Consider the following 12,942-nt stretch of genomic DNA (forward strand, 5'->3'; position numbering starts at 1 on the left):
AGGCAGGCAGGCAGGGAGGGAGGGGAGATTGGTTTAGGTGATGTCAAAGAATTATTGCTAACATTTTTAGTCCTGACAATGGTTTTATGGTTATACACGAAAATCTTATTTTTAAAGAAATGTATATTTCTGTTTTGGGGGAAATATCATGTTCTTAAAATACTTCAGCCAAAAGCTATGGAAAAATGTTATATTTAGGTGACAGGTATATGGTAATCCATTATACTCTTCTATTTTCCTGTTTGCATTCTTCCACAATTAAAAAAAAAAGTGCCAGTCTGAATTCAAAAGCTGCTTTCTATACATGTCATTTTTTAAAAGATAGAATTAAAAAACCTGCATTTACTATATTAAGATGTTATGAAAGACAAAACTGAAAATCCAATTTTCTGAATGTGATCATTCCTGCATTTTACTTCAATTATTTAAGTTTACTGGGCTTAAGTTTCTAGAAATAATTTTCAATACCTACATTATAGCTGCCCCCCCAAATTAGTAACATCAGAAGCACACACAGGCTTTTTTTTTTTCCCCCGAATCTATTTCCTATATAGAGACCTTTTACCTATACTCCTATTTTATAGGCCTATTTATCCTTAAGGTCTAGCTTCAGGGTGTCTTACTTGAAAAAGCTTTCCCAGGGTGCAGGATTCCAACAAACTAAGCTAGCACTTACCCAGACCACTGTTACCTTACCTGTCACGAAGTAACATAAATGTTTGTGTGTCCACTACTACCAAAAAATTTGAGAGAGCAGGAACCATGTCCTTCTCATCATTTATTTATTTATTCATCAGCTTTTAAAAAAAAAAACATTTTTTATAATTCAAGTTAACGTATAAGTGTATTATTAGTTTCAGAGGTAGAATTTAGAGATTCATCAATTGCATATCACATGCAGTGCTCATTACATCACATGCCCTCCTTAATGCTCATCACCCAGTTACCCCATCTCCCTGTCCCCTCCCTTCCAGCAACCGTCCATTTGTTCCCTATAGTTAAGTCTCTTATCGTTTGTCATCTTTTATTTTCCTCCCTTCTATGTTCCTCTGTTGTTTCTTAAATTCCACATGATTGAAATCATATGGTATTTGTCTTTCTCTGACTTATTTCACTTAGCATAATACCTTCTAGTTCCATTCATGTCATTGCAAATGGCGAGATTTCATCCTTCTTGATGGCTGAGTAATATTCCATTGTATGTCTATACCACATCTTCTTTATCCATTGATCTGTTGATGAACATTTGAGCTCATTCCATATTTTCACTATTGCAGATAATATTGTTATAAACATTGGGGTGCATGTGCCCCTCTGAATCAGCATTTTTATATCCTTTGGGCAAATACCTAATAGTGCAATTGCTGGGTCATAGGGTAACTCTATTTTTAACTTTCTGAGGAATCTCCAAACTCTATTTTTCCAGAGTGGCTGTACCAGTTTGCATTCCCACCAATAGCGTAAGAGGGTTCACCTTTCTCTTCATTCTTGCCAACATCTGCTTTCTCCTGAGTTGCTAATTTTAGCCATTCTGACAGGTGTGAGGTGGTATTGCACCATGGTTTTGATTTGTATCTCCCTGACGATGAGTGATGTTGAGCATTTTTTCATGTATCTGTTAGCCAACTGTATGTCTTCTTTGGAGAAATGTCTGTCCCTGTCTTCCAGTTTTTAACTGGAGTTTTTATTTTTTGGGTGTTAGGCTGGTAAGTTCTTTGTAGATTCTGGATACTAGATATTTATCCATCATCATTTGCAAATATCTTCTCTCATTCTGTTGGTTGCCATCTGTTGGTTGCCATTTAGTTTTGATTGTTTCCTTTGCTGTTAAGCTTTTATCCTGATGAAATTCCAATAGTCCATTTCCCCCTTTGTTTCCCTTGCCTCTGGAGATGTGTGAAGTTACCATGGCTGAGGTCAAAGAGGTTGCTGCCTGTGTCCTCCTCTAGGATTTTGATGGATTCCTATCTCACATTTAGGTCTTTCATTCTTCTGCATGCTGCTGTCCAATTTCCCAACACTGTTTGTTGAAGAGACGGTCTTTTTTCCATTGGATATTCTTTTCCTGCTTTGTCGAAGATTAGCTGGCCATAGAGTTGTGGGTCTATTTCTCATTTCTTTATTCATTTGCATTGACTTATGTGTCTGTTTTTGTGCCAGTACCATACTGTCTTGATGATTACAGCTTTGTCATACAGCTTGAAGTTTGGAATTGTGATGCCACCAGCTTTGGTTTTCTTTTTCAACGTAATGGCTATTCGCGGTCTTTTCTAGTTCCATACAAATTTTAGAATTGTTTATTCTATCTCTGAAAAATGCTGGTATTATTTTGATAGGGATTACTTCAAATGTGTAGATTGCTTTAGCATAGACATTTGAACAATATTTGCTCTTCCAATCCAGGAACATGAAGTGTTTTTCCATTTCTTTGTGTCTTCCTCAATTTCTTTCATAAGTGTTCTATAGTTGTCATTGTTCAGAGTAGTATTCCATTGTATCTTTCTCTCTATCCATCTATCCATCCATCCATCCATCCATCCATCCATCCCACATCTTCTTTATCCATTCATCAGTGACAGACACCTGGGCTCTTTCCATATTTTGGCTATTGTGGACTTTGCTGCTATAAACATTGGGATGCAGCTGCCTCTTCAAATCACTATTTTGTATCCTTTGGATAAATACCTAGTAGTGCAATTGCTGGGTTGTAGGGTCTATCTTTAACTTTTTGAGGAACCTCCTTGTTGCTTCCAGTCCTTAGCAAGGTCTTTCTTCTGCCTAGTCCCCAGGCTTCATTCATCTCCTCTCTGGCTAAGTCCTCTTCATCCTTCAGACTTCAACACAACCATCACGTTTTTCTGAGAGGTCTTCCCTAACTACTTAATGAAGATTTCCCTTAACTTTCTCTTTTAGCATTCTGCCATTGATAGTACTCATCACAATGGCCACAGCACTTGTATTTGTGCTTGTTTCCTAAATTTTACTCTCCCCCCATAAGACCATAAGCTCAATGAGTCCAGAGATATGTTTCTTTTATTCACTCCTGGTATACTTGGTGCCAAATCCAGTGCCTGATACAAAGTAGGGCAATTATAAATATTCTGTTAAATGAATTAATGAATCTTATCTTTTTTACTTAGCTTTTAGTGAGTCAATGCTTACTGAATGAATGCCTAACTGCTAATAGCCATAAAATTAAAATACAAATGAAATGAACATGACTGCTCATGGACTTGACTGAACAGTGATGGTGCATCCAATCTTCTCATTGCCTTGGAAATGGGTGTGATGACCCTAGTTCTCCACAGGATCATGAAGAGACAGAAACTTAAGCCTCTCATGTCAGAGGGCAAAAGAGGACTGTTGGCAAAAGAGATTCAGCACAATTCAGCTGAAATGGCTGTTATTTCTTTGCTCTTTTAGTCTTGTGGAAATGATTGCCATAAATTAAATGCCTAAAGCCTAGGGGCCACCGGCGGTTCAGTATCTTTTGGGATGATGCCATCTCTGCTCTGGTACCTAAACTTACAAATGCATGTATGTACACACACACACACACACACACACACACAGTGTACATCTAGTAATTTACAAAGCTCACTGATCTTTTTTTCACTGCCAACCCCATGTTCAATTTTGTTTTGGAATCTTTACACTTTCTTTTTTTTTTGCTATGTCCATCATCTGAAACACTCCTCTTCCTACCCTTCAGCTTATATCTCAAGTTCTTCCTCCATAACAAAATCATTTTAATAATCCTCAAATTCTTTAATAAGCCTTTCCCTCTCCCTTCCGCCCTCCTCCATCAATATGTCAGTTTCTTAAGGTCAGGGCTTGTGGCCTACCTGCTATAACGGCTCAGAGGTCAGTGTGGTGCACACATGAATTTCTACTTATTGACACAACAACACTGTAAGTAAACAGCGGTTACAGTAAATTAAGCCTTTTTGAACTTGGAGCCCAGACAAAGAGTTCAATTTCAGACGAGATCGGGCGCGTTCAGGGTGGTATGGCCGTAGACAAAGAGTTCAATTTCAATGTCAAACATAATTAAGAAGCTAGAAAACAGATATTCATAGAAGAAAGGAAGGAAAGCTCTCATGCAAATATATTTTTCTAAAATTATCCCTCAAACTGTAACTAACCTGCTACTGTTTCAGTAAGTATTCCTAGATATAGAAAAAAAAAAGAAAAAGAAAAAGAAACACCTGTAGGTAGAGTTCTGTACTTAAGTTGTAGGACACTAGCCTGTTAGGTTGAGCACTGTATTACTGACCCTCCCTGTAAACTCTTCTCCCACTGTTCCCTGCCCCAGGAACCTTTTCTTCATCTTCTGCTTTTTGAAATCGTGTGTGTGTGTGTGTGTGTGTGTGTGTGTGTACTTAAAGGCTCAGCTCAAATATCTGCAAGTGTTTCTTAATCATCTGGACCAGGAATGAATTGGTTCCTCTCAACTCCAAAACCACTTTCTCACAATGATGGAACAACTTCCAGGTGAGGGAGGCTGGTGTAACAGTATACCAGCTGGTATAGCTTGGCTTTCAAGTGACCGAGTCAAGTTCTTCTATTTTTATATCTGTGACAAGGCGAAGGCACGTTTCTTTATTATCCCCTTTTGGGTGGTAAGTTGATTTCCTAGTTACCCTTTCACCAAAGGTGTAGCCTTTTGGGGTCCCAGCTTCATGCAGGAATCTCCTGTCACAGCTAGTGCCTTGCATAAAACATGGGACTGTATTCTCCTGCCCTCTGCACAGCCACTTAGGGAGAAAGTTCTAGGTCTCCAGAGTTTGGTAAAAATTTAACAGGAGAAAACAGCTTTTGTATTTGCTTATCTCCTGGAATGCCTGCTTTTATTTCATTTTTGGCCCTAGAAGGATCCTTTTCATGCCTGCCCAGCAAAAAAAGTGCTAATTTTATCCATCATTTTCATGTTTTAATTGGGAGGATCATTCAGAAATTACCTTGTAAAAAAAAAAATATATGTGTGTGTGTGTGTATATATATATATATATATATATATATATATATATATATATATATATAAAGCTAGAATTAATATAATCATATCATTAGGCTGTTATAAAAGGCAGAAGATTTTCATGGATAAAAAGAAAATCTCCTCAAACTCACGTAAACTTTAGGAAGCAAACATAGGAATCCTTCCCCCAAGTATTTTATTTTGGAAGGATGGAAGAGAAGCAAGAACAGAAACACTAAATCTACCTCTATCTAAGGAATTTCCCTCAACTGCCTTTCCTAACACTGACCACCTAGGTATTCAGATACTGAAGATTATGTGGCAAATACTACACCTAACTAAAATTCTGTTTCTGAACACAAAATCGGGCCGGGGTGCGGGGGGTGGATAATTCTGAGAGCTAGAGCCTCCCAGGATTTGATTTCATTGGTACACTTAAAGTTCATGAGATATAGTATCTTAGCTAAATGCTACAATGCAAAAAGCATACACAACTCCAGCTGTTTTCCTCCAAAGCACCTGACAGATACCACAACTTAGAAAACCACCTGTAATGCTACCAGCGCCTGCTGCTGAGATGGAAATCAGAAAGGGAACACAGTAGGTTCTTGCTACCAGCCAAGTCATTAATTGCATTATTTCCTTCTGAGACAAGAAGACTGGGGTTCATTAATGGTAATATGCTATGAAATACAGCTCACACAACAATATGATGAAATAAAATTTTTCGACAAACATTGCTTTAGTTGACAGTTTATTAAATACACTACATTTGTACCTTATTCTGTAGTTTTTTAAATCATTCACACAGGGACTTAGTAAAAACATACTTTATAGAAAACCATCTGCAAAACTAAAATAAAAATAAGAACGTACATTTTACACGCATATTAGATAAACTGCTGGAAATGTTAGGAATTACTTTAGTGAAGGTGACTGGTAAACATGAAGTGCCTTGGCTTTATCAAATCTGCCACCAGACCATGACTTCAGAAGTGTTAATGTTGAAATGTGGATGCAAAAGGGTCTATTAACAAAACTGTCCAATCTAACAGTGTTTGAGAAACAGGACAAAATAAAGTAATATTTTTCTTCTACAGATACTTTTCTAAATCCATTCCCTATGCACTCTCGCTCCCATTCGGAGAATAAATTGTGTGGGCTGATGAGGCAAAAATTCCTTTTAAAAAACAAACTAGAGCCTATTTACAAAACATGCAAAGGGAGAATTTTAAGTAGATGTTTGTTACTGCAGATCTGCTTTAAGTGACTACAGCTGAGTGAGAGAACATACCTTGACTTCTGCAAGTATCAGTCCCTCCCCCCGCCTTTCTGGAAGAAATACATGTTCAGGGCATGGACTATAAAACGGCATACAATGCAAAGACAGAAACAAAGAAGTTTGTAAATGCTTTATATTTCCAGCTGTTGAGACACGAGTTTCGAGAGCTGAGGTTACCTCTAGCGGCGGAACCAGAGCCAGCTGTTAAGAAGCCAGAACGCTACAGTAATTGAATACATGACCATTTCTCTTTTAGCACGCTCTTTGTTCTCCTCTTCTAGAAGTTGCAGACGTCTATTTAGTTTGATTATCTAAGTGAAAAACCGCGACAAAAAACAAAAGAGAGACTTTAATGCACAGAGCAATTAGGTTCTTATAAAGCAGGATGACTTTCAAAAGAATTCTTATAAACAATGAATAGTTTCTTTGGGAGCAAAATAAACTATATGCAGAAAAAATGTTACCCATGACAGCTTAAATTCACAGATATAATCTTCTCCTTTTCCCTTCTCCAAATTTCTGAGTCAGAAAAAATGTATTTTCCTTCCTTCCCTGCTTCAATGTGGGCCAAGAACACTGTTGCATACTGCATGCTATCCCAATCAAAAAGACCAAGTAAGTACACATTTAGGCAGGCCTAGCACAGCAGAAAGGATGGGGGCTTCTGCTCCTTTCTAGAAGCTTCTGTCACCCAGCTTCAGTTGTTCATCTTTAACCTGCTTTAATTGCCTTCTCCATCCACTCTCTGAGTGAATGGGAGCATCTCATAAAATAACCTATTAGAGCGGGCCCTGTGCTCTGTCACTCAGACCCTTTAGCACTGAAAGGCTAATAATTCTCCAGCTGCTAGGAGTGTCCCCTTGGCTGCTGGCCCTCACTGTTACAGCCCTGGGCTGAACGACTGCCTTGCCTACACTTATGCTCCTTTACCGGGGCAGCAGCATGTATCCAACCAGATAGTGAAGAGATGAAAGGCCCAGCCCTTGTTCCAACTCTAAAGGGTCACCCCAGCTTCAGAGCTCCGCAGGAGGCTGGCCACATGCAGCCCTTGTTCTGACTACACTGCAGCCCAACATTTCCCTCTTGCCCAATCCCACTTCCTTTCCTTCCCTTCGGACTCAGGAGCACTCCCCAGAAAATGCTCTATGTGCAAACCTTCATCCTAGAATCCGCTTTCTGGGGAGTCTAACCTGCAACACCTATGGAAAAACACATTATAAAAGCCAAAGGGATTATTAACATTATATTAGAGAGGTTGAAGGAAGAGTATTTTCATAATGCAGAATCCTTAGCATTTCAAGGATTGAGAACTCCAAACTGGGAGTGTGGGTGGGTGGGGCCAGGAATGGGAGTCTATGGGCAAACCAGACATAGAGGTGCAGAGATAACCATTTTAACAAAGTGAAAAAGTACTTCACTTTTGATCAGTGCTGAGCAATGACTTTTCTCCCAGAGCTAATTCAGTTAAAAAAAGAAAAGAAAAGAGAAAAAGGAGTGTGTAAAGACTACCTTCTCCAAACCATTTGTAATGAGAAGTGCTTATTTGGTCCCATGGGATATAAAGTTCTTACACTAAGCAATCCACTTTATTGCCAATGAAAATAATTGGCACTGATCTTGAGTCATTTAAATATTTTCATCTGGGCTCATCTGAGAAGTATCAATACCAAGGCAGCTTTTGAATATTCCACTCTGATCACGGATAACATTTTGCGTCTCGGAGCCAGATGGCCTACGAGTCCCTCTTCCCTAGACTAGACTCAGTGAAGCACAACTTCACTGTTGCCACAACTTGGCAACAGGGCAAGGACAGCTCCAGAAGCATAGCTTCCAATGTTGCTAGGGTCCCAAATGTGAATTCTGCAGACTCTCCTTGGGACTCCGTTTTGTTACTTATCTCAGAAACTCATAGTTTCCCAGCTGGCTTTCTACTACTTTTAAATTCTCAAAATATGTGTGTGCTTGTTCATAATGACTGTATCTTTGTCCTCTACCCGTTCACCTCTAAGCTAAGGACTGAGAAGATGTTAAAACTTTGAGGCCTCTTATTACACTTTCAGAAAGGCAAGGTTGTTGGTGTAATGGTGAATTCAATGACAAATGCCCAAGAAATGCCCTTCCTTCAATAGGCAAGGTATAAATCAGTGTAAGAAAATATGTACAAACTTATAATACAGCATTCTTTTATTTCTGAGACAGATTTTATTTATTTATTTGACAGAGGGAGAGAGAGAGAGATCACAAGTAGGCAGGCAGAGAGAAAGGTGGGGAAGCAGGCTCCCTGCTGAGCAGGGAGCCCGATGCAGGGCTCGATCCCAGGACTCTGATATCATGACCTGAGCTGAAGGCAGGCGCTTAACCCACTGAGCCACCAGGCACCCCAGCATTCTTTGTTTTAATAAGTGAGACTCAAAATAAAGTATTATTTGCTTCATATTAGCCTTTTATTATATTAAATCTTTAAAATGATATTTATTCTTATGCTGAAATATTTAGTTTCTTCATCTTAGAAATACTTTATTCATTCACTCCTCCTCTACATCTATTTGGCACAGACAAAATTACAACACTGAGCCCGCCTTCCTCACATGTGTGTGTCTGTGTGATCCTAGAGGCTGAGGCACTCATAGTAATAATGTGTGTATGCAACTATAGTTCCAATATAGGACTTTTCATAGAACACAAGAACTGTGTTTATAAGGACACTGTGCAAAAATGAAAGCAGTGATTTCCAAAATGGAATTCTCAGAGTAACACAGGTTCCCAAAGTGACTGTTACAAATTTTAAAAGTCAAACAAGCAATTTATGACTATACCAATTTGCTAAAATGCCAAGATTCTTTGTTATTGGCCAGAATTATACCAATCCATCTGGTAATACTGTTTTATGCTGACCAAAACATGTAAATGGTGGTTTACCATATCTTTAATCAAAATGGAAAAGGCAGGGCCTCTAGGTGGCTCAGATGGTTAAGCGTCTCCCTCAGTCAATTCACCTCAGGTCATGATCTCAGGGTCATGAGATCTGGCCTCAGCAAGGAGTCTGCTAAAGTTTCTCTCTCCCATGCCCCCCACCCCATGCTTGCTGTCACTTGCTCGCTCGCTCTCTAAAACAAAGAAATAAATAAATCTTTTTTTTAAATGGAAAAATCAATTATGGCTTATTAAACAGTATGACAAATAAAATATTTCAGTTCATGGGTTCCACAGGAGAGAAAATGATAACATCTTAAAAACTTATCATTTAAAGTATTGCATGACTATAATTTAGGATTATATCTTATCTGGTACATTAAATACCTGTCGTCTTAATGAAGCTGCATCTACAACAGTCATGTCGTCTGAAGTTCCTTCAATTGTTGTATCTATATGTGACATGCCATGCCTAGCAGATGAGAAATAAAAATACATTTTAGTATTAGAATAGAATAAAGAGTATCTGGTAAGTCATATCATGTGTTCGGTAATATTCAAAGAACTGTTCAAAAGACTGATATTTCACAATATGAATTACTAAAATACCTTACCATCTGAATTGGTACCAACATAAGAAACCAGAGGAAAAAGCAAAAGTATTTTGAGCAATGACTTAAGAGCTGCCACTCTAGGATATAACAATGTGTAATTCTTCCACAAACTCATGTCTTTATGTACTTCCACAGGAGTCCCTGCTGAGACTCCCTGGCAGGGAACACAAAGTAAATGAACTCTAGCTAAAAAAATAAAAACAAACAAAAAAAGAAACCAGATATCTTTTTTTCTCATTTCTCCTCCTCTTCTTATTGCCTTTTCTCTTGCCATTTCTACCCTTTATTTACTTGTTATTACCTATCTCGACTGGTCTCCCACAGAAGGAATTATAAAATCACCTGAGTACATCCTGTTACTATGTTCAGATCCAGAATTAGTTCAATGATAAATCATTAAGAGGCTGTGTATAAAATAATACTGGAAAGCCACTAAGAACAACTCCAGAGAAAGCACATTAAGAAATACTTCTTTTGCAAATACAGTTACTTCTAAAAGAGCACTACTTTTTAAATGCATGACAATAAACCTCTAAGAAACAAATACACACAAATGCTGTTCTTCCCCTTTGCCTGGATTTCCACTTCTTAAGCTTATTTTAATTAACGGCTTAACAGAGATATAATTTACATACCATAGAGTTCACCTCACATGTTTATATTCTCACTATTTTAATCCTGTATGGTTATTTCAGTGCAATGGCATAGTAACTTTCCTGAATGAGCAGAATATAAACAAACTGAATTAAAAAGTAATGTTTTTGTAATCCACAGAGAGTTGACACATGGATCATACATTCTAATGTTTCTAGCAAGTCTCCATTACAAAAAGCACATTACCACAAAAAGGGGTATGAGGAGAATTACAGTTTCATCCGGACATGTTAAAGACAAATATATTCAGAAAATCCTTTGGTTTCATATGCTGTTGAAACTTTAATAAAGTAGGTGAAACAGAATTTTTATTTTATAATTTTCCAGTGTGCTCCCAGCCAGTGTTGTCATCCTGAACACAGAATGTTCACTGTAGGTGTAGGTGATAACTACAGGTGCTCAGTTTCAAGGACTGATGGTGTGCACTGACTCTAGATAATATAGAACAATCTCTGAACGTTCCTTTTATTGCAAAAGGAACTTGCTTTCCCATTTAACCGCTCCTTTCTTCACTATAAGAGTAAATATTCTGAAGACAGAGCAACTGTATCAGTGAGGTGAGCTGAGCGAGCAGATGTTGGGACTATGGGTTTATATAAGTATCGGAGTTCATTATTCTTTTAAACATTAAGACAGAATTATTAAAAGATTAGAGGAGAAAACAGGAGTTGAAGATTCCTTTTCTTTACACCTGGTCTTCAAAATAAAACTTTTCTATTTCCCTGAGATTACCTATGAGAAATAAGCTGGGGAGGGGAGAAAAAAAAAAAAAAAAAGCAATGGCTTCAAAGGTAAAGGGGACCTAGGCTGAACATAGAGAAGGAAGTGTAAGTGACAGCGATTACTCAATTTAAATCTTGAACTAAGGTGTTAAACATCTGTAAAGGAAATCTTTATTTGCAAAGAAATCTAAGGACATGGCCAAAGGCTTTATACCTATGTAACTCAAGGTACGACTGGAAAAAAAAAATTACTTTAAGGTAATTTTAAACTAAAAGCTTTATTTATCAGAACTAAAAACTAAGAAATGTTAAGTCAGATCATAGACTTAAAAGTTCTTTCACAGAAAGAGAAAAGGATCACAAACTTAAGTTCTAACTTCGGGGAAATATTCAAGGGTAAACTTACAATGGATTGAATTAATACTGTGAAAGAAACCAGTGAGCAGAGTAGTAGTAAGGGACCACTAAGGAACTTGGTTTCAATTCCTCTAAGCTAAATTCAGTATTATTAAGAAGCTGATGTTTCCCTGTTCTCTTGCCAGATTCCTTTCATCGTAGAAATGATGCTGACAGTTTTAAATCTACTGCAACAGATCATACATTTCTGCTTAAAATAAGCAAAATTATCTCTGAAAAAAATTACAGTAATGGTATTTGTGAATACCAACCAAATTTCTTTTCCCCAGAAGACGGGAAATAGGGACCTTAGAACCCTAAGGATTCCTATGTGTCATTCTATCTGTCCTCGTGCATGACAGGAAGACATAATTACTAAAGCTAAGAAGTATGTCTGAAAGAACTAAAAGAGCAAAAATAAGAGGGAAAAGCTTAAATTAACAATGACAAAAACTCTTCAAACTGAATTTCTTTTTTAAACACTGAACTTCCTAAACTGTGAATGCTGATTTCCCCCAATTTAAGATGACCCCTTATACAAAGGTTTCTCCATACGCTTCAAGTGACACTACAAACAATTAACAACTAAAAAGGAAATGGTAGACAGAACCCCAGGCAACACTTAAAATGAAGCACATAAAACAAGATTTGAGATGACTTTTTCTGTGTTTCAGCATGATCGTCTATAAGCTCCTAAAACTATATTTAAATATCTCAGATGTCCCCAAGACACCATAACTGTCAAGGATTTTTCTTCATCTTGTAGTAGACAAAGGTCATGAATGACTAGGCTTGCTGTTCTCAAAGAAAAGCAGGTTGTACTAAGAGAGGAAATCTGTAGAAGTTCAAGCTACAATATAAAGGCCTACTAACATGCATTATGTCCTGCAAAATACAATTTCAGTCAACTATTTACCCTGATAATTACAAAGTCTCAAAATTTACCTGACGTTGTCATGATGAGGATTAGAAGTGGCGGCAGCAGACCCACCACGCAACACAGGTCTAAGGCAGGTTTTTGCGGGAGAAGGCACAAGACAGAATCAGGAAACAGAGAAGTAATAAAATAAAAGCAAAAACAAGACAAAAAAGTGTCAAATAGGATTATATTGTATGTTGTGATACAATATAATATCTTTCAATACTTTTAAAAATCTTTGTATTACATGGCCTCCATTTTGATTTTCATAAATTTAACGTTTCACCTTGGGTTAAAAAACAAAAGGAATAGATCTTGTGTGACAAGATAGCACGCATATTAAAAAAATTTTCTTTGGTGCCTATTATTTTAATTTATGAAATTCAAGACAGAGGACAACCCTGTTTAAAAGGTCTAATTTCTCTTTTCTAGTTGGAAAAAGAAAATCATCAGCCACTTTGGAA

General features: G+C 37.5%; 1 protein-coding gene across 24 annotated transcripts in view; it reads right to left on the reverse strand.

The window, feature by feature from the left end:
- Positions 1-5,719: 5,719 nt before the first annotated feature.
- The window catches only part of MFF (mitochondrial fission factor), a 31,795-nt gene continuing 24,572 nt past the window's right edge, over positions 5,720-12,942 (reverse strand). For 19 of the 24 annotated variants that reach the window (XM_082690145.1, XM_082690143.1, XM_082690138.1 and 16 more), the window contains 3 exons: positions 12,505-12,564; positions 9,561-9,645; positions 5,720-6,571 (listed from right to left, as the gene is read on the reverse strand). In XM_082690145.1, coding sequence (XP_082546271.1) covers positions 6,440-6,571; positions 9,561-9,645; positions 12,505-12,564 — 277 coding nt within the window. In that variant the 3' untranslated portion in view covers positions 5,720-6,439. The remainder of the gene's footprint in view (positions 6,572-9,560; positions 9,646-12,504; positions 12,565-12,942) is intronic. The other 5 variants (XM_082690144.1, XM_082690146.1, XM_082690140.1 and 2 more) reach the window with 1 other exon arrangement.

This window comes from Mustela nivalis (genome assembly GCF_964662115.1).
Source record: "Mustela nivalis genome assembly, chromosome: 11".
NCBI lineage: Eukaryota > Metazoa > Chordata > Mammalia > Carnivora > Mustelidae > Mustela > Mustela nivalis.